The 25,683-nt window shown below is 49.6% G+C and overlaps 1 protein-coding gene across 8 annotated transcripts in view; it reads right to left on the bottom strand.

The window, feature by feature from the left end:
• The window catches only part of rhbdf1a (rhomboid 5 homolog 1a (Drosophila)), a 67,661-nt gene that overhangs the window by 1,264 nt on the left and 40,714 nt on the right, over nucleotides 1-25,683 (bottom strand). For 3 of the 8 annotated variants that reach the window (XM_088612990.1, XM_088612992.1, XM_088612989.1), the window contains 17 exons: nucleotides 16,666-16,810; nucleotides 15,981-16,111; nucleotides 14,727-14,834; nucleotides 10,680-10,893; nucleotides 10,083-10,289; nucleotides 9,655-9,777; nucleotides 9,028-9,191; nucleotides 6,337-6,588; nucleotides 5,944-6,055; nucleotides 5,686-5,760; nucleotides 5,221-5,382; nucleotides 4,549-4,652; nucleotides 4,082-4,145; nucleotides 3,864-3,958; nucleotides 3,148-3,223; nucleotides 1,467-1,567; nucleotides 48-201 (listed from right to left, as the gene is read on the bottom strand). In XM_088612990.1, the coding sequence (XP_088469116.1) occupies nucleotides 48-201; nucleotides 1,467-1,567; nucleotides 3,148-3,223; nucleotides 3,864-3,958; nucleotides 4,082-4,145; nucleotides 4,549-4,652; nucleotides 5,221-5,382; nucleotides 5,686-5,760; nucleotides 5,944-6,055; nucleotides 6,337-6,588; nucleotides 9,028-9,191; nucleotides 9,655-9,777; nucleotides 10,083-10,289; nucleotides 10,680-10,893; nucleotides 14,727-14,834; nucleotides 15,981-16,111; nucleotides 16,666-16,782 (2,259 nt within the window). In that variant the 5' untranslated portion in view covers nucleotides 16,783-16,810. Of the gene's footprint in view, nucleotides 1-47; nucleotides 202-1,466; nucleotides 1,568-3,147; nucleotides 3,224-3,863; nucleotides 3,959-4,081; nucleotides 4,146-4,548; nucleotides 4,653-5,220; nucleotides 5,383-5,685; nucleotides 5,761-5,943; nucleotides 6,056-6,336; nucleotides 6,589-9,027; nucleotides 9,192-9,654; nucleotides 9,778-10,082; nucleotides 10,290-10,679; nucleotides 10,894-11,681; nucleotides 14,698-14,726; nucleotides 14,835-15,980; nucleotides 16,112-16,665; nucleotides 16,811-18,000; nucleotides 18,473-18,493; nucleotides 22,603-25,683 lie in introns of those variants that run through there. The other 5 variants (XM_088612994.1, XM_088612993.1, XM_088612995.1 and 2 more) reach the window with 5 other exon arrangements.

Raw genomic sequence — 25,683 nt, 5'->3', positions numbered from 1 at the left:
GTGTTTGCTTCTGTCCTTGCTTGGGAATGAGGACGGCAATGCGCTACCTCAGCTCTGTAGGGCAGGAAGATGGCGCTGGCCAGGTTCCCAGTGATGCCGCTCAAGATATAGATGATGGAGATGCGCAGCCAGCCAGCCAGCTTCTCTAGGTCCCGCAGAATGGTCATCTGGAAGCACACGGACACCAGGCAGTGCAGGATCCTGAAGAGGGGAGGCAGAGAGACGCTCACACCTTGTCCGACACAACATGGCAGCGTGTAGACACACACCGAGAGACGGGCTGGAGCACACGAACTTGAGACAGGCTCCGCAGAAAATCAACAGACTCCCTGGGGCCAGCTGCATAAATCTTGGTGGTTTATATCTTCCCAGCAGGGAACCTCGGCAAGATGCCTACTGTACGATAAATTAATTGCATGGGCAGCTTGCCCATAGTCTGCACACTGGGAAAATAATGCTCCAAATTCAGTTAAGTATGCCTCTGGAAAGCCAGCTGAAGGGGTAGACAAGCCAAACACAAGAGCCTGTTAATTTCTTAGGAGACGTTTTGCCGTTGTTAAAGTTTTAGGCTCATAAATATGTAACACTCTTAGTCTGAGATATCCAAATAATGTTTGATAAAACAAGTAAACAACAAAATACATTTTTTTTTTCCTAAATACCTACAAATACCACAGAATGCTCAAATCACCCCCACGCTATGGATATGGCTCCCTGTGGGTGAGACAATTTCAGCTTTCTGGGAAGAACAGACACTTTAGTTGAGAGACGTGAGTAACTAGCTCACTGGGAAGGATCAGTTGCACTCTGCTTAACAAGGGGTTTGGTTCATCCAGAATTAATTACTGGAAGACAAAGAGCATTAGATAAGGCTCTTTTAAATCACAAAATGTTAAGACCTGCGGGTGTGTATGAGCTGGGCACGTGCCAGACTGCTCAGCTATCAGCTCAGTCAGCATTGGTGTGGGTGACGCAGATAAAACAGGTCCCCCAGCCTCCTCACATCACGAGCTCTCTAGAAGGAGATTACAACACCTCCCATCAGCACACCAGGCTTCCACGATGTAACAGTACAGCTGGGCCTACCGACCTCTTGGGGAGTTTGTCACTTTCACTCCATGCAAAAACCTACCATAGACTTGAAACACATCTGGATACAGCTTTTAAATTGCACTTTGGCAACTGCAAAATGCCTGTCATCAAGTAAAAATTAGCTAGCATTTGAGGTGCCTGACAATGAGCTGAATTAAGGGATTTTAACAAGTATTAAGAACTAATGCAAGATAGCAGAGGATTTCTCTACACGTGCATTCGTTCCAAGGAGCCAGATTATTTTGTTCCACAAAATGAACTCTGTCGAACCCTGTGCAATTCTTATCCATGGGTCACACTACCACAGAAACAGGACTTGGTGTGTGTCCAGCACTGTTCCAGGGGCCTGCAGGGTTAGGGGCTGGTCCACTCACCCAGCATGGAGGAAGAGGGACAGCCACAGCCTATAGAACTGGTCAGGGATCTCGGGGTTGAGGAAAGGCAGCAATCCGCACACGTCGTCCATGCAGTGCACCTGTAATGACCACGCAAGTCAGAAACCCGCCCGATGTTTTGGAGAGCACTTTTGCATTCGCAGAAACTTTCACAAGCTGCCTCCTTTTTGGCGCTCTAAGTGGATTTCTCACTCCAGCATTGTATGGTGAGCGTTTCTGTCCTGGGGCCCTGGTTTGAATTCTGGACCTGAGGATGTCTTTGTGTCGAGTTTGGATGTTCTCTCCCCCGTGTTCGCATGGCTTTGCTCTGTGTGCTCTGTCCAAAGACATGGTGCCTGATTCATTGGCTTCTGGGAAAACTGGCCCTGGCGTGAGTCTGTGTGTGTGTCTTGTATGTGCCCTGTGATGGACTGGCGCCCTCTTCAGGGTGTATCCTGCCTTGCTCCCACTGCTTGCCAAGATCAGCTCTGGCTCCCCCATGACTCTGAATGGGATGAAGCAGGTACATGTTGGATGGACCGATAATAACAACCATATGTTTTTTTGTTTGACATCAGCTAAATACTGGGAGAGATGTCTCAAAGAGAGGAAGCACAGCAGATGTCAAAGAGAGGTAGACACAACTGGGTTGTGCAGTATATGACCAGAGTCAACAACTGCACAACCAGCAAAGAAATGTGTGGACCCTATACTGACCTTCTCGGTCACCTTCAGGTTCATAGAAGACCAGAATCCTTGACCGGGAGGTGTACCCAGTGAATGAACAATTTTTATAAACTGAAGCACTCTGACTGTGCTCTTGCAAGCAGTGAGAGCTGTATAGTGTGAGGAAGAGGAGCATGGTGATGAATGCACTTCTCTAAGAGAGGGTTAGTAGAAGCAGATAATAAAGAACTAGGTCAAATCGACTCTCCCTGACACCTTGCCCAGGCCTGGAACATCACTAAAACCCTTCAGGTGCTTTCTCTGCACTGGGCAAGAACTTGAAACCGGTCAGCGACTTTAAACTGGATCTTCACTCTCCCTGTGCTACAATTAAATTTGATCGGTAGGTGCCACGCCAGACAGAAGCGATTACAACTGTCTTCGTTTGCTGCCACACGGCTGATTAACCCGGTCCCTTAATGGTGATTACATACTTGTTAATGCCAAACCACATCTTCTCCTCTTTTTAGACTTCTAATAACATAAAACTAATTAGATGTGCAATCAGCACACTGACAAGTGAAATGTTTTTTTTTTCCTTTGTATATTTTTCAAGTGGGTCAGGTCTGCTATCACCATAAACACCGGTACAGTCAGGCAACACTGGCGCCAACAATTGGGTTAAGCTGTCTGAGAAGAATTTACAGATTAGATGGGTCCACTTGACCCAGTCTGCTGACATACCGGTCAGAGGTACTGTACAATCAAGGCTGTCCAGTCCGTAAGACCAAGAACTGGTCTGACTGGAATTCTCCCTTCTCTTCAACTCACGCCAATAAAAAATGATGCGCTATTGAGAAAATCACCTGCATTCCTTCAGTGCATCACAGCAGAGGTGCTTATTTTCAATTCCATCATCAATGGACTACCAGTTCAATCAATGGCCAACAGGCTGACTACAAGTCATAGCACACACAGGTGTTTTTCTGCTGCTCGTAAGATCACCGTCAGTTACCTGCGAGCACAGGGTGGCCTCTTCATGGAAGTATCCCTTCATGAAGTCACAGTATTCGCGGGAAGTGATCTCACACCTGGAAACACCAAGCACACAGTCGACCAAAGTCCCATGTCTCACAGGACAGAGCACCCCTCTCAACCGGGGGTCTCCAAATCAGTTCCTGAGGGCCTAGTGTCTTCTAGATTTTGTCCCAGCCACTTTTCCCGTTGCATAGTCGATCTCGTTATTTAATTAGCTGCACACTTGTAGTAATTCTAAGCAGGCTCAGAAGTGATTTATAGGTAACTACCATTAACGAAGTGAATGTCTTGTGTCATCAACTGTTAAAGACCTTAATAAAAATCCTTTACAGATCTAATTTAGAAAATAATCGGGTGAATTGTTCAATTGACTACTCGGGCTGAATCAAAAACAAGACGTATATATATATACACTATATTTATTGTGTACATATTATATGCACAGTAAGATTTCAAACCCTTTCCACTCTTTAATGATTGTTAAAACCATATTTAGCAGGTGCCTTGATCTACTCATCCATGTTACAGGAGTCATTACGGAGCAGGCATGCATGCTGTACGACTCCAGCTGCAACAGGGCTTGGAACAGTTGGGCCAAAACTGCACTGGAGAAGCTGGGGTGTTTCTACACTTAAATCAGCAGAGTGGAGTCCAAACTCACACGCCCCCTCGCCACCCGCGGGCTCTCCTCACCTCCCTTTAGTGCCGATGCAGCAGGGCCGGCCCATGAGGGTGCAGTCCATGTGTGGCAGGCTGGTCCGGTTCCCCGCGTGGTACCGGGTGCAGATCTGGGAACCAGGAGAGGAAACGAAACAAAGCACAGTGATGTCACAGGCTAACCGCAGCACAGCTCACACAGAAGTGCAAGGGCTGGCCCACACAGCCCCCCCTCCTCCCCCCCCGGAACTCACCGGCCACTTGGTGATGTCGTCAGGCCACTCATGAGGGGCCACTGAGGCCGGCTCCAGGCAGGTCCTGGAAGGGAGACGAGCCCATTACTGCAACCTGCTAGCAGCCCACAACTCCTCACAACTAGATAACGCACTGGCGGCCAGACCATAAAAAGGCAACGAGGGAAAGACCCTTCTGAAAAGGGTTCAGCAATTAGATTGCCGATTACTACTCTGAATGTGGATAATGGCACACTGTACGCAGGGAACAGGGAGGAAAGAGGCTAATTTATCAGCATTCAGAAAAAAATGATTCCCATCAATCCGCAGAGCCTTATAAAGCACTGTTTGCCTGCAGTAGTGTTCACTCAGCACAGGTCCTCCATCACCTTCCCTTTCGCCTCTCGGAATCAGAAGCTGCTCCTCATAGTGCGACTGAAGCGCAGGCTGGGCCGTATCACCCAGCGCTCCGCGACGGCGCGCCTTACCGCGGGTCCTGATGGCACACGGAGCCGTACTGCCGCGGGGGGCCGCTCGAGGGCCGGGGGACGCTGGGGTCCTGAGGCCACTTCACCCATCTCGCCAGGGTTGTCTGTGGGCGAGGGGAGAGACACGTGGGGGCGTCACACCCGTCCCAGGGCACGAAGGGCGACAGGCATGGAACACAGAAGTTACAGGTGGCCTGGACTGAACGGTGAAATGGAGTGAAACGCTCCATCACATTGGATAAAAAATAAAATAAATCAATTCTATTACAGCCCCCCCCCCCTCCCTCCCCCAAAACACTGTGATTCTTGTTATTGAGCTTCCAAAAGCTGTGCTGTGGGGCAGATGGCCAGCACCTCCTCACGGCCAGGAGGTTCTGTGGTGGTTCAGAGGGGTGATGCTTTTGCGTGCAGCTCTTTAATTACAGAAACTGGCCGTTTTCTGGCATGGAGTGCTGTACGCCGCAGGGACTCATGTGAGGTGGGGGCTATTGCCTGAGGCTGGTCTGCTGGGCAGCTGGGTGATCATTTGTCCACAGGGGTAGAACGAGTGCTCATTCCTGTGCTGTGGTGGCTGAAGTCCAGGCTGACCAGTGGCTGGAGGGGCCTGACCCCAGGGCCAGCGGTCAGTGCCGGTTCTCCTTCAGGGTCTCTCAGGCCGGAGGGGGGACTCACAGAGCACTCCTCGGCAGACGTCTGCACGCAGCCCGAGTTGTCGTTCCTCACGCAGCAGGCGGAGTCTCGCTCCTTGGCTCGCTTCTGCCGGATCAGCTCGTGCACCTCCTGGTCCTGCCGCATGCACGGGGAGAACTTCGCCCCCAGGTGAATGAGCGCCTCCTGCCGGACACAGCGAGAACCGCACATCAGCGCTGGGGCTGCAATTTAAAAACAGAACCCTAGACGCTCCGTGACAGCTGCCACAGACACCTTGTCACACGTCGGTGTCTTCAGCCAACGCCAAGATTTCATCTTAAACACATCTAATCCGCAGCGGGCCGATTGTGAACTATACATCGTTCGACTGTAATCAGCGCTTTTTAACTCTAGTGTAAGACACCTGTTACTTCAAGCACAGTGTAACTGAAAATGAATGGATTAAAAACGAGCGTGATTGTTTTATGAAGAGAAGAAAACACTTACTGAACTTGGTCCAATCCAAAAGTTCTCTTGTTGAACGTACTTGACATTTTCATAAACCCCTTTATTTCTTAAAACCTGAAAAAAGAAGAAGAGGCTGTTATGATTCCCGCTCCTTCAAATAATGGAGACAAACCTTTATATTTGTATATGGGAATATAAAACCGCTTAAAATGAGTATTGATCTCAGTATCACATATAAATGTGCTTCTACAGCTTTACTGCAGGAGGTTGGTGTTTGAAGAGGGAAGCTACACTTACAGAATCGACTGTTTCGTGCTGTGAGAACCCCACAGGAGCAATGCCATAGATGCACACTGCCAGGATGGTAATGAGCAGGTGGACGAACGTTATCCAGTACGTGAAAAACGGTCTGAAAAAGAATTAGCCAGACAGTTACATGCCAAAAAACACCCCCAAAATCCTTTCACATCCGATACACTTCTGTTCCAATACTACAGAATGAATAAGCCGCTGTAGGGAAGGAGGAGTATTTCCTGAGGATTAAGGAGCAGGGTGCACATTTTCCAGCTGCAGGCCTGTCTCAAAGAGTTTGCCATGGATCCTGCAACATTCACTCGAACGTGGAAAGCCTACGGAAACGGGGCGAGGGGATATCTGGACACGTCATGGGGACACCATTCGGCCCGGTACCTGTGGTTGTCCATGTCCTCGATCTGCCTCTTGACGTAGCTGTCGATGCGCTTGCGGTAGGTCCGGTTGGTCAGTTTGCCCACCATGCCCAGCCCGTAGGGCCTCTTCTCCTTGGCGAAGAGCTTCTTGACGGGCACGGCGATGCGCTGCCCCCGCCGCTGCCCGCTCACACTCACCACCTCCTGCCGTAATCGAACCTTGGGCTGCACCAGGCTGCCCTCCTTGCCTTTCCGCCAGCCTCGCTCCAGTGGTCTGTGCGGGGAGGGAGGTGGAGCGGCGGGGTGTTAATATAGAGACTCACTGGCTGGACAGGACAGGTCACAAACGCTCCAGGTACCTGCATCACTGGCCCATACATGAACTGCAATAATCTCTATTACAGGCTGCGGAGTTACCCCCCTGTTGCCTGATCTCAGCAGGTGGGAGAGGCTGGGCCTGGTTAGTACCGGGATGGGAGTCTTCAAGGAAATTCAGGCTGTAAGTGGTGCTGGTCGACCAGTAGGGAGTGCCCTTTCCTCCTGACTAAAATTTCCAATCCTGTTCCCCAGCATGAAGACCAGGACAGTGTGCTGGAGGAGGTTTTGTCCTTCAGATAAGGTCCTGTACAGTATATATAATTTAAGATCACTTGGCACATTGGCACATGTACAGGACAGGGGTGAAAACTCCCTTGCCCTGGGTAGATTCCACTCTGGGCTATGAACAACCTCGCATCTCAAGAGATTTTCCTCTTAATTCACATGGTGAAGTAATTTCTCGCATTGCCACTCCATCTTCCCTAAGTTATTAAAGCACTCTATCTCGGCCATTGGCAGGTGTCCTAAAACGTCTCAAGACTTCAGAATCATCTCGATTCCACTTGAGAATCAGTAGTGTATCTCTTAGGACACACCCAGTAAAGTGTACAATTCTACATTCTGTCAAGATATTAGAGAATTATTAACTTACCTATGAGCCATGGAAAAATGGAAAAGTTTTTTATTTCTATGCATAAGCAGTTACCCAGTGCCTAAGTCCTTGTGTTTTTACCACTGCCAGCTCACATTCTTCTAATGAGCTCCATTAGTCTCCCACACACCATTATTGTCCACCTCCATCATTAGCCCTGCCCAGCCACTGTCAGAAAAGCACTTTACAAAGCTTCTCGTTTAAAATGAGCGCTGTTCGTGCAGTCTAAATCAAGAGCAGACTGTGGTGTCGCAGATGCACAGGTAGGTCTTTGCAGAAGTAAAGAACGCAGTGTTATTTAGCGGACATTCATGCACAGCAGTGCACTGAAACTAGGGAGCAAGCTGGGAGTCAAATGCTGCTCCTGCAGAGTCGCACACTTAAGAACAGGGGTTTACGTCTCACCTGAAGGACGCGGTTTAAAAGGTTACTCAGGGCAGCACAGAGGAAGTCAGCAGCAGAGTTAAGGCTTATATGTAACCTAGGCCTGCCAATAACAATAACATAGTTATTTCTTAACCACTGGACCAACTTATTTAAACTCTTGGTCCAGCAGAAGCTGTATTTAATATTCTTCTGGATTTCTTACTGTGTTCTCATATTTATCTTGAAAAGCTCTGTGCTAAGTCTGAACTTGACACAACCTGTCTTGCTTTGAAATTGAGAGTCTTGTGGGATTTATTTGTACTTGTAATGCAGTTGCTCTGAATATCAAAAGATAACCAGAAACCAACAGCAAAGGGGCAGATGTACTACAATGACACAGATGCTCTTAAGAACAGAGCATATTCTAACACCATACAAGATGTCAAGGCAAATGTGAATCATGTTAAAAAACTGCAGAGTGGAAGAAATACAAGGTTTGCCTCTGTCCTATGTTTAAGTCACCACCTTTCACTATATCTTAATGCTGCACCTGAAATATGCTTACAGCCATAATTTACCCAACCACAAAGCACCAATGAGCCCACAGAAGTATAATAATACTCCAAGACAGCAGTGTGACAGTATGGAGCCATAGTGCAGCTGTAACAGTGACACAGTATGTAAAGCTCAGAATTTCAAGACTCTTGCCCTGGCTGAATATGTGTCCTGGGTTTAAACACCTCAAGTGTTACCTAATGCACTCACGTGGTTTAAACCACACTGTCGGCTTCAGTGTCTTCACACTGCACTGTGAAGACAAAACCTGAAACGCAAGGGGCTTGTGAGGGGAAAACTGAAGGGATGTAACACTTAAAGTGTTTTATCCATCTGACCACTGTGGAGTAGTGTAGCAGTAGCCTATTATACTCATACTGCTGATTCTGCATTATACTCAATATAAACTTCAATTTGCTTAATTCATCATCTTTACAACTCAAAAACAATAGGCTTGACTGATACAAGGCTGCTTATTCAAATGATAGCAGTCATGACTCTCCCCTGACGTTAGTTCGGGTCATCTCTGGGCAGTCTCTCACGGCTTCCTGGGCCTCGAGTGCAGATGATGAAGACGGAGAAGCGTGACTGTCACGTCCCACACTCCTCCTCGCCACACCGCCGTGGCATTCCCAAACCCACTGTTTCACGCACGCTTTCCCACTGAAGCCACCACATTCTCCCACAGATTCCCACTCCTGGACCAGTTATCCAACCACGTCTCTCTCGGATTTAGCCCTAGTGTTGCTCTTTATTCTGCAGCGTTCAGGGCATGGCACAGGAGCCTCTTATCCAACCTGTCGGTTCTCGACAGTGACTCACAGCATGAGGTGACTCCTCTCCAGCTCGGTCTTGTCCAGGGCGCTGCCCGTGAGATCCGGCTCGTCCGGGGCCCTGCCCGCCTCCACCTCCTTGATGGCGGCCTCGGAGGGCGACTCGAACACCTCGTCGGCGTACGTGGACAGCTCTTCATGCATGAGCCCGTCCTGCGCCAACAAGGTCAGAGGTCAGAGGTCAGGGCGACAGAAGCGCTGCAGGAGACGAGAGCCTCTCCCCGCTTGCCCCAGCCCCCCCCCGACAGGCATGCGCGTGGGAAGACTGGCCAACTGACTCATAATGCTCCGATCTTTCTGTCTTCAGGCAATCGGAATATAAACTGGATTTAAAAAAAAATACTACACAGTTTTAAAGTGTTCTGAAAACTGTTCCGCAGAAGTTGCTGTTGTTTATCATATACCAGCGTGGGGCACAGCTGCAACACAAGAGTGCCAGTCTTCCAGGAAGCGTGAACGCAGGGAGTTGGGATGTAAAATGAAAAAGTCAGGATGGTGGGGTCACCCAGAGTAACAGCTGTGAGTGAGGAGAAGAGAGGGGAGATGAGGAGGAGGAGGAGGGGGATAAGGAGGGACAGAGGGCTGGTGTAGAGGGGGGGGGGAGGGCTGGACTCACCCTCGCAAAGAAGGAGGTGTCCAGCTCGTCTGGGAAGTCCACAGTGTCCTCCTCCAGGAAACTGGCGGGGGTGAAGCTGCGCCTCTGAGCGCGGCGCAGCGTGCTCTCTCTGAGCGAGCGGCCCTGGGGAAACGCACACACACACACACAGCTCACTCGCACGTCACTGGCCCCCAGCCAGTGACGCGCACTCAGCACGGCACAACAGGGCAGGTCACACAGCAACAACGTCACCGGCTCCTCCAGGCACACCCGGAACACTGGTGACCCCAGGAGCCCCCTCTTCTCAGGGCAGGGGCGCCCCCTGTTAGCCCTGCGGGGGGTAGCCCCCAGTAATCCAGTGCTGACGTGACTCTAGAGGCGAGAGATGGGCCTGCGATCACCCGGACCGGCCCAGCCCCGAGCGCGACCCCGGGCCGCGGGCTCACCTTGACGAGCGCGGCCGCGGCCCGGAAGCTCATCTTGGCGACGGACTCCCTCTTGCGGCGGCGCGGGACGCGGTTGAAGCCGGAGCGGGAGCTGGTGAAGGAGCAGAGCGAGGCGGCGCCGGGCGTGACGGGCGTGTGGGGCGCGCTGTAGCCGTCCGTCTCCTCCGCCATGCGGAACGCCCGCCCCCGCGCCAGGGGGTCGATGATCTGCAAGACGGAGAGAGGGGGGAGTGGGTCGCTTGCGCGCGCGGCCGACACAAGCCGGGTTCGGACGACGATGCCGTCACACCGCACAAGGGCCTGCGCGCCAGATTGCCCGACTTGCCGTTTTAAAACGAATAAGAAGGAATTCTGCTTTTTAAAATACTTTCCTCCCGTCTTTATCTATTAAAATCCCACCACAATCCACGAAGAACTGCTTGAATTGAATTGCTCTCTGGCCCTGCGTATACCCGGTGTAAGAATGAAGCATTAAATGGGCGAATTTGGTGATTAGATAGATATTGGTTATTTTGATTTTTCTGTTCCCCTGACATTCAGAAATGTCCTGTCGATTTGAAGATTGGCAATACAAGCTGCACGACCAGGCCGGCCTACCTTCTGCATGCCATGCTGAGATGGGGGCACGTAGAGCGGAGGGGGTGTCTCGGTGCTGGTCAGGGAGATGTTGTCCTGGCTGGGCAGGTCCATCTCACGGATCACCTGGGCCTTCAGCTTGCCGTAGCGCTGGCTGCAGTGCCACAGGCTCTTCCTCTGCCATTTCTGAGTGGCATCGCTGTCCTTGCCGACGCCGAACCAGTCCGCCGTGCCCCTGCCGCGACAACGACTCCGTGAGCTCACACTCATCGGAAGGGTCCGGCGCAGTCCCGCCCCAGGGAGCCCACCGGCCAGCAGCTCCCCCTGTCCGGCAGGCGCCAGCAGTGTCGCAGCCAGACTTCCAACAGCGAGGATGCCAGGGAACACAAGGGCAAACCGCTGCTGTTTCCAGGTAAAGGTATTCACGCACCCTCTTCTTCCTGCTTGGCTCACTTTGCAAAATAAATCAGGGTAGTATACATAGCCATAACAACAACAATTGCAGCAGAAAAATTTCTGAGCTCCCATGAGCACGCCGAGAGAATTACGAGCTGTTCTTTGACTTCGTACCCCCTTCGTGGCCAAAGCCAACTTTTGAAAAAGAAAAAAAAAAAACGATGTTATGTGAGATTGTTTCATCTGTCGAATAAGGGATGGAGCCTCTAAACTACTGTAGCTACGTTCCCGGCATCAGGTACTGATTAGAACATTCTCCGCTATAGCAGTGTGTAGACAACGCAGACCAGTACCAGAAACAGAGCCCAGCCCACGCCGCAGGACCCCAGGGCTGCAGGGGAGTAGGCTTTGATCTCAAACCGGCCCTGGGGTCACCCCACCATGTACCCAAGGGTCTCGGTGTGTTCCAGAATTCCTGCTTGACGACTTTCTACAGCAAAACTGCTGGGCAGCTGAAAAGCCAGCAGAGGCCTCAACATAGGCGCTGGGCCAAACAGCTCCAAAAAGAACAGCTGAACAACAACAACAACAACAACAACAACAACAACAACAAAGAGGGCAGCCCACCTGCTTGGCCGTCTTGCTCTAGAATAATCCAGTTTCCCAGCCCTGAGCCACGCACGGCGCTGCGACAGTGAGCCCCCAGCAGCAAAGCTCTCTCTTCCGCCTCTTTTTAGAGCATTTCGCACTTCCCCAGAGTTTGCGCTCCGTTTATTGTTATCGTGGAGACACTGGGCCCCTCAGCAGTGTCCCGCCCTCAGCGGAGAGGGTGGGGAGCGCGGGGGGGTGTTGTGTATACTAGCGAGAATGTGGAGGATGCTCAGGATGTTTAGAAACGCGCGCTCTCAATAATAACAGAGCTGGCGAGCCCTTCATTACACCGTGGGCCCACTGGCTGATAAACCTTTTAAGGCCGCAGCTGGCGGGATAGGGGGTGGCCGTTACAGACATCATCAGCTGCTGTAATGACAGAGCAGAGTACTGTTTTCCACATTGTTTGATCTGCCAGCGCTGCATGTGCTGAGAGGTAACCAGAGCGTGCTGCTGACTGCCCGTCACGGCGTTTGCAGCAACGCCTTCACGTTACTTGGAGGAGACGAACTGATGTTTCAGGGTGGCCTTTAGAGTCTGCGAAACGACAAGGTTAAAGAGCGTGGAGAGGAGAGGAGCTCTAAGCTAGTGCAGCTAAGAGTAAACTGCTGGCCAGTGTTATCACCTTGTTATCAACCCGTTGTGGTTGTCCAGCTTTTTTTCAAGAAACATTTGACCAGATCACTGGGTACACCCCAACACAACCCTTATCAGCAGCACCTTTCCTAGAGCTACCAGCTGGAAGCACAGCCTGCCTTGCAGCACTGCTCCATGCTTGCTAAATGTAGCCAGGACACAGCAACACAGCCCAGGGCATGAAAAGTCACCTTTCCAGTTTGTTACTCACTCCCAAAGGATTCAAGAAGGGTCTGCTCTCCTCGACAATGCCTTAGCCTCACTGTTTGGAGACCCATGAAACAAAGATACGCACGGCAGCATTGCATACTGCAGTCTGACTCGTATTGCTATTGTACATACTGTACAGTATTACTACTGTTTAACAATAAAGCCCAACCTCTCAGCCCTCCCTCAGTGCTAACCTGCCTACACTGAGCTTGTTCTATACTTTACAGGGAGTTTTTAATGCTAATGTAGTAAACGTGAATTTAGGACATATACAGCATTACCTGGGGTTGTGCTGAGAAAGGAGGCCTAGGTTCTGGGTTTCATATGGCAAATAAAAATAGATATTAATGGAAGTACTGTTCATCAATCATAAGCACTTCTAAATAGTGGAATTGAATTACATTATGAATCCAATTCTGCGCAATATCCCAGGTCAGACACCTGGGTCACTTAAAATAGATTCAAATAAAGTGGCTGAGAATTTTTAAGGTGCAAGCCCTAGCAGAGACAAGCTTCCCGATCCCGATCCCGATCCCGATCCCTAAGGTAGGTCTGTACGTCTCAGGGCTCCCACCAGACCGCCACACGTGTACAGAGCAGAGGGCGCTGCAGCGTGATTAATCCTATCTTCAGAGTTTAAATGGTTCGGGCCTGGGAAGAGAAAGTGAGCACTGAATCCAATTAAGCTAAACAGCTCAGTGTCCAAAGCAGCTTTTGCTCAGTAAACCTTTCAGAACAGCCCACATGCGGTGACAGACTGGGGATCTGACCCTGATAACTGCCGGGAGTCGAGGCAAATGGTCGCTCCTGGGCTTGTACTGGAGAGATGCGAAACATGATTTTCCATTACAACAGATCATTTGGATTGTTTGGTTCCTAGAGGCGGTATTACTCAACGCAATGGTATTTATGTGCGTTAATTCTCCTAATAATCACAGGGGTCCCAAAACAGCTCTTTCCACTGGCTGGTGTCCCAATTGCAAGACTTGCTGGAAACGGCAAGAATTACAATGGTCTTGCAATACGACCCCTCTGTGTGATCCTGCTGTGCCCCTGGAGCTGCTTCAGCCTCCTGTGAGAGTAAACATATTGAGAGGCCCTTTTCGGGGGTTCGAAGCCGAGCACAATGCTTAATTTCTCTCCCTCACGATCTCAAGAAACAGTACCTGAATCCATACCATTAATCTACAAATGAATATGGTGTCCTGACCCAACTTCCCCTGTTCATCACCTTCCTTCTGCTCATCTGTTAACGTGCCTATAAATGGAGGGGGGGGGACAACGCGTGACTGGCTCACTCTGCCCATGCAGCTTCTTGAGACTGGCTGAGTAGGACCCACGTTTTAGAAGAAGCACACGATTGGATTTCCACGACTGGTCTAGCAAGAACATATCGCCAGCTGACAGGCTCTGGCACTGAAGAGCTAAATGTCTGCAAACCAGAGGATAATAAAATGACCTGCCTTACACTCACCAGTGAGAAACTGTGTTTAACGTATGGCATTAGAACTGAGGTCTCCAACCCTGATCCTGAAGGGCCTTGTCTCTCCTATTTTTTCCCCTCTGTGAGTAATATACCCCGTAGCCTAATTAACAGTGCCAGGGGATCTTTAATGACCAGGCAGTCAGGACCTCAGATTAACGTCTCATCAGAAAGAAAGCATCTTCTACAGCACAGTGCCAGCGGTCTTCACGTGTGGGTGGGTGTTGGTTTAGCAGTTCTGATCCACAGGGAACAGCCTGAACCAGAGGAGGACAAGTACCTGGACAATCCCAGCGGCAGTTGTGCCCTGCAATGCTCTGGATACCCTGACTGACTTAAACCCTCCCAAACCCAGTGACCTTCCACCAACTGCGCGCCACCCCCTGGGCACACCCAGTTTCACTGCCTGGGTTCGAATCGTGCATGTTCAGATCATACAGGGACCCAAGCTCAGCGCCAGGTTGGACAGCATTTATACAGCTAGACACCTTCAGAAAATCAGCTTCTACAAGCAAGCTTGCTGTACAGTATATGCTCAGCAGCCTATGACTCTTTTGAATCCCAGCGGTAGACTTGTGATGGTGCGATCATTTTTATTTAAGAGCCGTGCGAACGCTCAAGAGACGTTAACCCTCCGCTTCCCTGTGGAGTCCTGCTGCCTGAGGGGCTGCTCCCCTTTCCCCCGGAAGTACCTCAGGAAGAGTTTGGACAAGGACTGTGGCTTCCTTCGCGCCCGGCGGGCAGCACGGTGCCCCTTCACGGGCACAGTGTTAATCCGCTCAAAGTGCACCCTCTTGCTGCTGGCGCCAGGGGGCGAGGGGGCGCAGGGCAGAGAGGAAAGCAGGAGGGGGGGGGAAAAAGGGAAGGGGTGGAAAAAAGAGAGAGAGAAAGAGAGAAAAGGAGTGAGATGCAGGAGCTGGAAGAGAAAGAGGGCGTGCAAAGAGGGCATGCAAAGTTAGTAAAGGAGAAGACAGTAACACAGGCGGTGAGGCAGGTGTGCTCCTGCTCACACACAGACAGACTCCAAACGACATCTCACTGATTCCCTGATAATTCACTGATAATTTGCTTTATTAAAAAAAAACATTCATGCTGTGTAGAGTTCCCCAGACTTACTTTAATTAGTGAAAATGTCTTATCTGTGTGGTGATATTTTCTCATTTGGTCCCTACATTGATGGTTGTGCATGCCCACACTGACACATGCACAAATGCAACACAGCCAGGCAAGAAATAATACAGTCCCACTTTCTTTAAGCAGTTTGCTGTCTTTTTGCGGTCATTTTTATAGGTAAAATCTACTAAATATACAGAGGGATCATGGTCTATCACTCTTCCTCCCATCATATGTCCTTTGATGTACACAATATTCATCAATAAGAGCTGGTTAGGCTCTATTGAACTGAATGGAATCAAAACTACCGTCCCATAATCTCAAAGAGGAACAGACAAGGGCTCGTGCATTAAGGAGAAATAATCGCGAGATCTCAGGATCTCAAGCACAAATGCACAGTCTATGCTATTTCACACAAGGACCGCCCTAACTGAAACGTTAGTGTAAAAGGAAATATGCATCTTTTTTTATTAAAACTCCTAATATTTTGACGGGAAGGTGCAGAATCGGATCATCACCTGTGAATATATGCCTATTGGTATATTTGACACTGTTGCCCCCTGCTGACAGAGCTGTGTAATGTTTGCTACAGACATGCCTTGCGATCAGGGAACAGCGACGAACGGTGCTTGAAGCAGCAGGGTCTCCTGTTCTGCGCTCCAGCCTACTGTACGAGTGTGGGTACGGGGTCCCGGGGCCTGTGAGCGTATACGTGCGCCTGTGTCAATATGCAGGCGTCAGTGTCGGAGTTTCAGAGCGTCTCCAGCGTGCAGGGCGCCAGGGCCATTGCCCGAGAGGGACAGAGGGGAATGGACACCGGCCCGCTGGCCTACCTCTTGATGCTCTGGGTGATGGAGGGCTGGCGCTGCAGGGCGGGGCGGCGAGGGTCTCCCGGCGGGGAGGACAGGCGCGTCGTCTCCGCCGGCATGCTGATGCTCCTCAGGAATCCCTGGCGCTTGAACGGCTGGCGAAGACAGAGAGGGAAGAGTGAGGAGAACGGGGCACAGGCTGAGAGACCGGGCACGGGACCACTGGACCACTGGACTGGGGGCACCAGTGAGTAAGTGGTCAAGCTGAGGGACGGTGTAGCAATCCGAATTCAGCAATCGGCAATTGTCAGTCCAGCTTCCTTTTCAAATGGAAAGCACCTGTTGCACCCACCTTCACTCCCTGGGTGAGCGACGTGATGCATTTTCTGGAAAATGAGGTTTTCCCTTTGTGGCTCAGCTGCACAATTTTATTCTGCCCGGCAACCTCCTTTTTAAACTTTTTCTAAGAGCTTGCAGACCGACCCAGATGTAGGAAAGTCCCTGAAGACTGTGGCCTCCCTCTCGTCTGTCCTTTCACTACCTTTGCTGTTTCCTATTACTGTTATGTACAAAGACTGTCATGTTCACATTTGTTCATTTGCTGTATATGATACCTTCTAATGGTCTTTGTTTCTTCCTGAAACAACAGCAATAAACAAACGGAACACGAAACGGAAAAGGGCATTATCAGCCTCCGGGCACGCCATACCTGGACGAAGGTGGGCGGCTCGTCCAGCGAGGCCTGGGCGCTGGGGATGTCCAGCTTGAGCCAGGGCGGCTTCTTCCTCTGCAGGCTGCTGGTGCCATCGTTCCGGGGCTCAGCCATGCTCCGTGCCCCCCCCGACTCCGGCCAGCTGCACCGAGCACAGAAAGGGGTCACACAGCGCGCTCGGGAGACACCGACAGGCACATGGCACAGCTCGGAGGTGCACAGGGGGGGCTGCACACAGCGCTACAGCCCCTAATGCCCACAGAGCCCAACCTTGACCCAGAGCCTGCAGCGATGATAACGTCCTGAATTAAGGACGTCCCAGACAGAAGGACATTTTAGAGGACCTGTGGATTTCATTCAAAACTGAAAAAAAACCCAATATATATATATATTGTTAGCTGAAGCTAAAAATAAAAAAATATTTTCCAAAAGAACATCTGTAATGAAAAACAGAGGCCAGCAGAGAAGAATCAGTTTTGGGCATTTATTCACATGGTCTGAAATTTCAATCTTGGGGACCAGACGTGCTTTTGGAGCCAAACAGAACTGTCTCTTAGCCTCCTCGCCAGCAACTTCCAGCTTCCAGTCAATCACTAACCACTAGGTGGGGCTCACACTTCGAAAATTCCCAGAAGCACAGCAATCAAGCAGGACAATCCGACAGCAGTTTATCCAAACCTCTGTCAGACACTTGAACCGATGCTGCCAGAAAGACAAGGCAGAGACCACAACTGTTTATTTATGTGCTGAAAGCACACTGAACCGTTTAAGAAAGAGCCATCAATATTTTCTCTGCACCAAAGTGGCTATTATTACAAGATCATTCAGTGTGTTTGAACTGAATTTGGTATTTTCTCCAGAAAACATATTTCCAAAAATGCACCACTTAATATTCCACAACGTTTTGGGCTCTTGGACCAGAAACCACTCCTAAAATTTAGAAAAGAAATAAATCTGTCTCTCCATCTTCTTTCATCCCCACGGGAAACAAAAATTCGAATGAAAAATTAAAAGATTTTCCATAAACATGGTATCTTTTCATTACATCATAATAGATAACAATTTTCAGGCTTGTTGCATCCTATGCTACAAGGTCAACTATAGCGTTTCACTCAATTAAAGCAGTTCATCCATTGATTAATCCAATCAATCAATCAGCCAAAAAGTACATCTATCATTCAACAAATCAATCAACCAATCAGCAAATGGATGCATGTATGAATTACACAGCTCCTGTCCTTCATAAGGGCCAAGCTCCACATTACACAGATAGCGGTGTCAGAACACGTGCAGTACAAAAACAAGTTTCAGACAAAAAAAGAAAACACTTACAATCTGAAATAAGGCTGATGGGATTAGAATGAGCACTCAGGTCCATGTCCTTTAGAGCTTAGTCACCTCTGTCTTCTCTGAAGACTGAAGGAACTGAACTTTTTAGTCCTAAACTGTGGACACAAGTGAACTCGATACCAGTGTTTGAAATCGTCAAAGGCATCGACAGAATCAGCCCAGCAGAGTTCTTCAGAATGAGCAGGGAAACATAAACCAGAGGACACAAGTGGAAACTACACGGAAGTGCATTTATAACCAAGGACAGATAGACCTTTACCCAGAGGGTTGTGGCAGTGTGGAACAAGCCACCCAGTCATGTTGTTGAAGATGGTACGCTGGTTTCTTCTGGGTAACAGCTGGATGAGATCCTGGGATCAATTAACTACAAACTACCAAATGGTCACTGTGTTGTGCACTGCCAGAACACCTTTACTGAAAAGAGGTCGAAGCATAAAACAACTTCTCGTCCAGAGGAGAAATATAAGGAACCTACACACAATCACATGCTCCTGCTCTGTGGTTGCCTTGGAAGTGGGTTGGAGGGGTGGGGGATTAGCACTGGTTTAAAACATGTTGAATGAATTCTGCACGGATGAACCTCAGAGGATCAGATCCTCACTGGGCTCCTGGCAGCATCCACACACATCAGTTCCTCTCCCAGGCTGTGGGCAATGAGAGATGCAAGGTCAGAAATAAGTCACAACAGACAGGTCATTCCTTGGAAAGCTGCTCACAAACAGCGGGTGTTATACATACTACTGTAAGTCACTCCAAAAACATCCAACACGCCATTCTAAAAAAGACCAAGCGAAAGATTCTCAAACAAGTTCAGCCAATATGTTTTCTCTCTTCTCTCTCTCTCTCTCTCTCTCCTTGAGATTTTAGTTGACCTTTGAAATGCCTGAAATGTTTTCCAGTTAGGTATTTCAGAGGTTTCTGCCAGGTAATACCAAAAGCGATGAAGAAACATCTTAACCTTTGGTTGGCTGATGGCGAGCGAGAAGCTCTGTGCGGGCAGTAATTCAGGTCGTCTGACATCATGCCACCAAGGGGATTTCCACACAGGAAAAGCAATTAAACGCCATCCGAGTTCAAAGCCAAAGCTTTCACACTCTTGAACAAAACATTTCCCTTGCAGTTTTGCAAGATCCCACTAACCCACTACCTGTGAGTGGAAAAGGAGTTGCAAGGGATGGGGGGGGTGGGGTGGGGGGGTCTTCTTCCGTCCCGAGCTGCCAGCGCTGCCCAGCAGCAGTGAGGCCATGCGCCAGCCTGGCACCCCCTTGCTCCAGCAGGTCCCACAGCCCCGGCATGGCAATGCCATGATGTAATCCCTGACGTCTCCGCGGCCGGGGCCGCCAGGAATGCGGGCGGACCTTTCCGTCTCTTTTGTCCAGGGGAGGCACGCTTGCCGTCGGCGGGAACAAAGACGCCCGACCGAGCAGGGGAGCCTGTCTGAGGCCGGGCCTCGCTGTCGCCGCCGGGCCGCAGGCGATCATGGGTCCCGCTCACCGCTGCGAGCGGCCGACTGGCAAAGGGGGAAACACGGAGCGCAAGGAACGATCAGCCCGTTTGCACAGTTCATTTCACCCTGGCACCTCAGTTGCCGGTGCACCACCTACGTGTTGCGCCCTCGCTGTAACCTGGACCGATGGCCAGTTGCTGAGCCCCAGAAACTAGCCTATCTGGTGTCCGTCCGATCATCACAGACCGCTGTGACGCGCCTCTGCTCAGCTCAGCGGCTCCGAAACACACCGGACTGTGCCATCTCCCCAGCTGTCGAGCCTCCAAAGCACCTGGATTACGTTTCCTTACGTTCTATCTACACAGACAGAGAGATTGTATTGGGAGGCCCAACGTAAGTGCAGCTAAGATCAGTGATCTCCAGAACGCGTTGCGGCAGAATGCGTACTGTATTTTCCTTAATAAGTTACAGCAAAGGAATTCGACTACATTCCCTGGAGCCCTTGAGTTTATTTTCATTCTGCATTTCACTCCTGCCTCGTCTGCTCCTCTCGTTTACAGTGTGCTTGGCTTCCCCTGGCGTGTAGCTGTGACCAGCCCAGAAGCATCCCCCCCGGTGTGCCCCCTCTCCCACCCGCCGGCCACGCTGTCTGTGTGGCGGGAGCAGGAATGTCACTGGCTGCCGTCAAAGCCATCAATCTGTCTCTCTGTCGGCGCCCACGGTCACAGACTCCAGGGCCCGGCTGGCCGAGGGCAGGCCGTCTAGGAGGACGGTTTTGTGCATTTGCAGTTTTCATCCGTAGCTCCCGCACATCATCAGGTCAAACCGGAAAGGATCGGGAAAACTGAGACCAACGAGCAGAAAAGACGGGACAGAGGACGCGGGCAGCTTGTAGAAAACGGCCCATCAACCTGGCCTCTTCTCAAACCACAGCTCCTTTGACTGATGGCAGGTCTGCTCCATCAGTGAGCGAGGGTGTCATTCTGCAATCACCCCCCACGACTCCTTGCTGGGACACAGCTGTATCCGCTTTGTGTTTCTTCCCGTTTGCTCTGCAGTTACGCGAGAGCCTGCACCTGTCTTTTCCAGGCCCGGCGAGCCGGCCGCTCTCATCAGAAAGTCCTTGAACAAGGAGGGGAATTTCAAGGCGTTTTCCTCCTCGAGGGTGTCGGAGAATATTGGAATTTAAAACACGGCCTCCTTCCAAGGCCTCTGGATGGCTCATCTGCCGAAGGTTTTCATCTCTTTGCAGTGCAGACGGAAGAGGGCCTTGGCTCCTACGCGAGCTCTCCGTCTGCCTCAATGACGTGGGCGAACGCTGCCATTTTCTCAGACACAACAAAGGGCCGCCTGTGGCAGAAAGCTCCAGTCAAAAGATCAAGTCCGAGTTGCAGCTCAGAAGCCGTTCTCCAGCTGTGCACTTGCCCAGCCAGGCCCCCGCAAGAACTAATGTGGAGAAAGCAAACGGTCGGATTAAGGTTCGAAAAAACGGAACATCTTCTGCAGCAGTGGGGCAACCTCAAACTGTCCCAGACTGCACTCCAAGTGAAGGAAGAAGATTCTCTGCAGCACCGGCAGGAAATCCAGTTCCCAGCAGGCCCACATCACGCAGGGCTCTGTCGTCTTGTTGCAGGTACACACAGACGCTCCAGCAGCTTCTGGTCATGTGGTTTACAGCCATTTATTGAAGCCGCCAACTGCGTTTCCCCATGAACGGACAAGAATCCTAATGACAGAATCACAGGATGTACACACCTTAAATGAGCACAGTCCTGCAGACTTCAAGAGAGAGTACACTGACAGCAGTTTTTGCTTGGAGCAGCGTGGAGAAGTGGTTAGGGCTCTGGGTGGGCGTGCCCCTGAGCCAGCTGCTTCACTCAAGCTAGTCCGGTAAACACCCTACTGTAGAAATACATGCAAGTGTGTCCTCAACTGACTTATGCAGTTCAATAAGCTCTAAAAAAAACCCCAACTAAATGTCATGTTAAATATATTAAAAAATATATTCTGAAAACATTAGACTACTGCATTTCTTTGCCAGTCTTAGACTCAAGCTTTGAACACTGGCTCCAGAGTGTGGGATTTGTTTCCTGTACTTAATTGCCGCACACTAAGATCTAAAGCGTTCCCATTTAAAAAACAAACAGAAACATCACAAATCCGGCTTTTCCTACTGTAATTGCTGTTTTTCCGCACGTCGCAGAATGCCTGATTTGATTGTACCATCGTTCTGTCCTGCTCGGAAGAACAAGCCGGGACACAGCAGCAGACAAAACACAGGCCGGGGAATCAGACAGGCGCGAGTCCCTCTGCCTGCCAGCAGGCAGCTTGGGAAAAGCCTGCCCAGGGCACGGAGAGCCCAGGCAGGTAGGATAAGGCGGGAGTTTTCTCCGGCACAGGAACAAGCAGATGAGATCCCTCTCGCGGACTTGTCACTGGCCCGGAACGCCTGCCGGAGCTGAGCCGCAGGTGAACGTCAGGGCGCCCGTCACGTGCCAATCGCAGCATGTCACAACAGGGAGAAAGGGGGAAGGGATATTGTTGCACCTCGTTGTGGAGTTATCAATGGGCTCTTATTCCCTGGCTGCCACCTCCCACTTTTCAGCTCATACCAATTGTTGAATATAAAACAGCCGGGCTTTTTCCTGCAGCTGTGTTCACTATTGACTTTTTCCCTTGTTGCCTTTTATTTTCCCAGATTGCACAACTGAAATCGTTTTTTTTTTAACGTTCACAGTCGTCCCCATCTGCTTTGCTAAAAGAAAGAGAAAACCCTTTCCTTCGCGTGCCTCTTTTGGTGCTGGCATCCCACTCGCTACCGAAATGGAAACAAATCCGGTTTGCTTTTTATTTTGTTTTGGTTTTTTGCCGCTTAAGCTTCCCCCCGTCAAATGCATCTCTGTGATTTCCCCACAGCCGCCCCGATTGTTTTAAAATGCTCAAGCGCTCACGGATAGCTTCGCTTTTAATCAAGCATATTTTCCGCCGGCTCCTATCAGCTGGGAGCAAAACCCTGCACTGTCTCTACTGAGCAGAGAATGTTTCCAGTCACTTCCTGTTATGAACATGGCTTTTTCAACATCAACAGGCAGGACTGTGCTCGACTGAAGACTAGCCCTTCGTATCGCTGCTTCCAGATGTTCCATTTGGAGGGGGTGGGGGGTGGGGCTGTATTGTGGGTGATAATCCACCTCACACAAGTAAAGCACTAGAATGGGGGGCCCACACCACGAGACAGAAGCACGCACGCTGTCAAGAAGGGCGCACCCTGATGGACGACCTCATTTATCTGTGAGGAGGGACTGCCGGTCACTTTCTTCCCGGCAGTAGAGTGTCCTGTCCAGGGCGGTGAGGCAGGGAGCCCGTCCCGGCCCCGTGAACACTGTTCTCCAGCGCGTTCGCGCCAGCTGTACCACAGCTCGCCGAAAATCACTTCTCCAGACCCTTCCTTTGGAAAAAACAGAACCGAATTTAAAAAGATCAAATTTTTCTGTTTTTGTCTGTATCAGTTCCTCAAAGGCACAAAGCTGCAAGCCTATGCTAGCCTTTTCTCTGCAACGACATTAACGTCACGCGTGATCACATAGGGGAACGAGCAATGTTTAAGCAAGGAACGGCACTGCACCAAGGTACTTTTGCAGTTCAGCACAGTGTTTCCCAGCCCACCCGTTGTACCGTAATTCGTACTTTTCTTCTATGTGACATACACTTGGGTTGCCTTTCCATCACGTTCACAGTATAGTCAATGGCACCAGTGTAACCTCGATCCTGTTAGGGCGCGCCTGTGCTGAATTTCATCAGCACTGCGAATCCTCTCTGGGTTGCGTTAAGCACCTGTGTGTTATTATCAGGGGATCAATCCTGAAAACAAGAGCTTTGTGTAATTCAGGAGGATTTCCTTATGCCATTTAAAAAGAGAACAGTAATCCAGGGAGGTCTTAAGCCAACCCTAAACACATTTTGAGCAGACCAATAGCACATGCTTTTAATTATGCTTCCCTTAAAGGTTTGCTCCCAGGAGGTTTCTCCATACCCAGTGCAGACCTGAGCAACTTTAAGGCACAGAAGCCACAATATTTAGCATTTTTAATATGCCAACTCCTCACAAAAGCAGCCACAGCTATTTTTGCAGAGAAGAAGCGAAATTAGCTTCGCTTGCGTCAAAGCAAGGGTTCCCGTAATATTAAACGTGCTCATTTCTTTTTCTTCTGTCAGGAAGGCAGGTCCCATGATGGTCCCATGGTCACTGGCTGAGCTTTTCAGATGCGTTGCGCAAACAGGGCATTCTTGTTAAAGAGCCACGCGCTGCGCAGCCTGACTTGAGCTCATGCAAGTAACAACCAAAAGAAAGCACTGTTCCAGACGGCAGGAGCAGGGGAAAGAGAAAGATCAAACAGTATCTGATCTGGCACCTAGCCTGCTTGATATTACTAGCCGATTCAAAAGGTAATCACTCTTTTTGTATTTCTGTGCCTAATCTCCTTCCTCCTCTGACCCAACAGTTGCCCTTCTTCCGAGATTGTTATCCCAAGAACAGCACCATGAGCTGAGAGTCTGCACAGCGGAGAAAAGGTTTCACAACCTGAACTGAAATCCTGCAATGTAGGCATGAGGAGTACTCAGACAAGAGGAGTACTTTTCTGTTTAGGTGAGCATCTCAAATATGGATTGTCATTTTCAGTTTCAACTGTTTCCTAAGAAATTCTTCTCTCAATTGGCAACAGCAGGACAGTGTCCCAATATAAAAAAAATACAAGGGGAAAGGAAAAAAAACTGAAGCAAGGGGATATCTATTAATTAGCAGGTTACTTCCCACAGAGCAGCAGTAAACAGGCAACAAGCAGCACAGCGGAGGGTGGAAAAAGCACATTATGTGTTCTAAACCTTAAGGAGAATCAATGCATGTTTTTTGGCACCTGGCCTTTTACAAACACATGGAGCTGAAGCAAATAGGAATTTTTACAGTGCTTTGGGGAAACCAGAGAACGCCCAGCTCGACAGTTTTAAGCTAGTCTGGGCACACAGCCTGGCAAAATGTTCTTCACATGGTAGGAAATACTTCACATAACTCTGGGCAGTAAGAGCCAAAGCTGTTCCACTTCATTAAGCTTTGTTTGCAGAAAAACTAGACCGGACCTTGACTTGCAGTGTGACTGTGTGCTACTGAATTATTGCCTTTGCTAACACAATACTCCGACACAAAACGAGCAAGCAATTACCAGTCAATTACCAGTCGCGACAAAGCCTGGAGTTTAGCATCTTAAAAAGGAGGTGCCTTTCAGCACATTCTCTAAAGCCAGGCTACAAAAACAGAGATTTAACTGCAAGACTGCTTTCTCAGTTACGGTGGGATTTATGAGCTGTTTTAGATGTTTTTAAATCTGGGCAAACACTGAGAAAACTGTGAAAGAGTAAGAGAGCATGAAGACATTCCATGACAGTTGCACTATCACTCAGTCAAGCGTGTGGCCAGGTGCCAAACTGATATGCCTTGGAGAGTCACTGTGGCTTTGATCTAAACATTCAAAGCCATCACATGAGGTGGACTCATTGCACACCTGTCATTAAAAAGGCAATCATCTACCTCATTACAGTACTGCTGTTCATTCATGGCTCTGGGGTGTCTGACCCAGAGCGTTCACATGAGTTCCTCTTATAGATTTCTAACGCACACATCTGTACATCTGATCCTTTTATTTGTTTTTGTAGGAATGGATAAAAACGCTGTGCATCGCACGTTGGAAGGAGTCAATGGTCTCTAGAATGGTCACACAATAAAAAAAATATATATCTGCTTTCCTATTCACACCTTACGTTTTGAATCTTCATCTTCCTGCAGTGCATCATCAGTTAGTATTTCCAAAGAACCGAGCTTATGGCATGAGCCTGCTGCTACCAGCCCTGCTGTGAACAGGAAATATCTTCAGTGGCAGCGTGACATTGTGCATTCACTTACTTTGTACCCAGCGCATGAGGATTTCAACCGACACCTAACAGGGACTGCCCCCTCTTTTAAAGGAAAAAATAAACCAGTAATAGGATTATCACCATTTTCAGCATTAGAAAAGGCTTTTTAGACACATTTCACATTAGAAATGGCTATAAACGTGTATGCCATTAAGAGTAAATGTAGATTTAAATCCTAAAAGATTAATTGCTATTGTAATATATGTATGGTCTCCTTATTTTATTTTAATAATATGTCACATTTACTGAAT

Source organism: Lepisosteus platostomus, chromosome 19, assembly GCF_059453375.1.
Source record: "Lepisosteus platostomus isolate fLepPlt1 chromosome 19, fLepPlt1.hap1, whole genome shotgun sequence".
NCBI classification, from domain to species: Eukaryota; Metazoa; Chordata; class Actinopteri; order Semionotiformes; family Lepisosteidae; genus Lepisosteus; species Lepisosteus platostomus.
The sequence above is the reverse complement of the archived record's forward strand: the minus strand, read 5'-3'. Positions and strand labels throughout refer to the sequence as shown.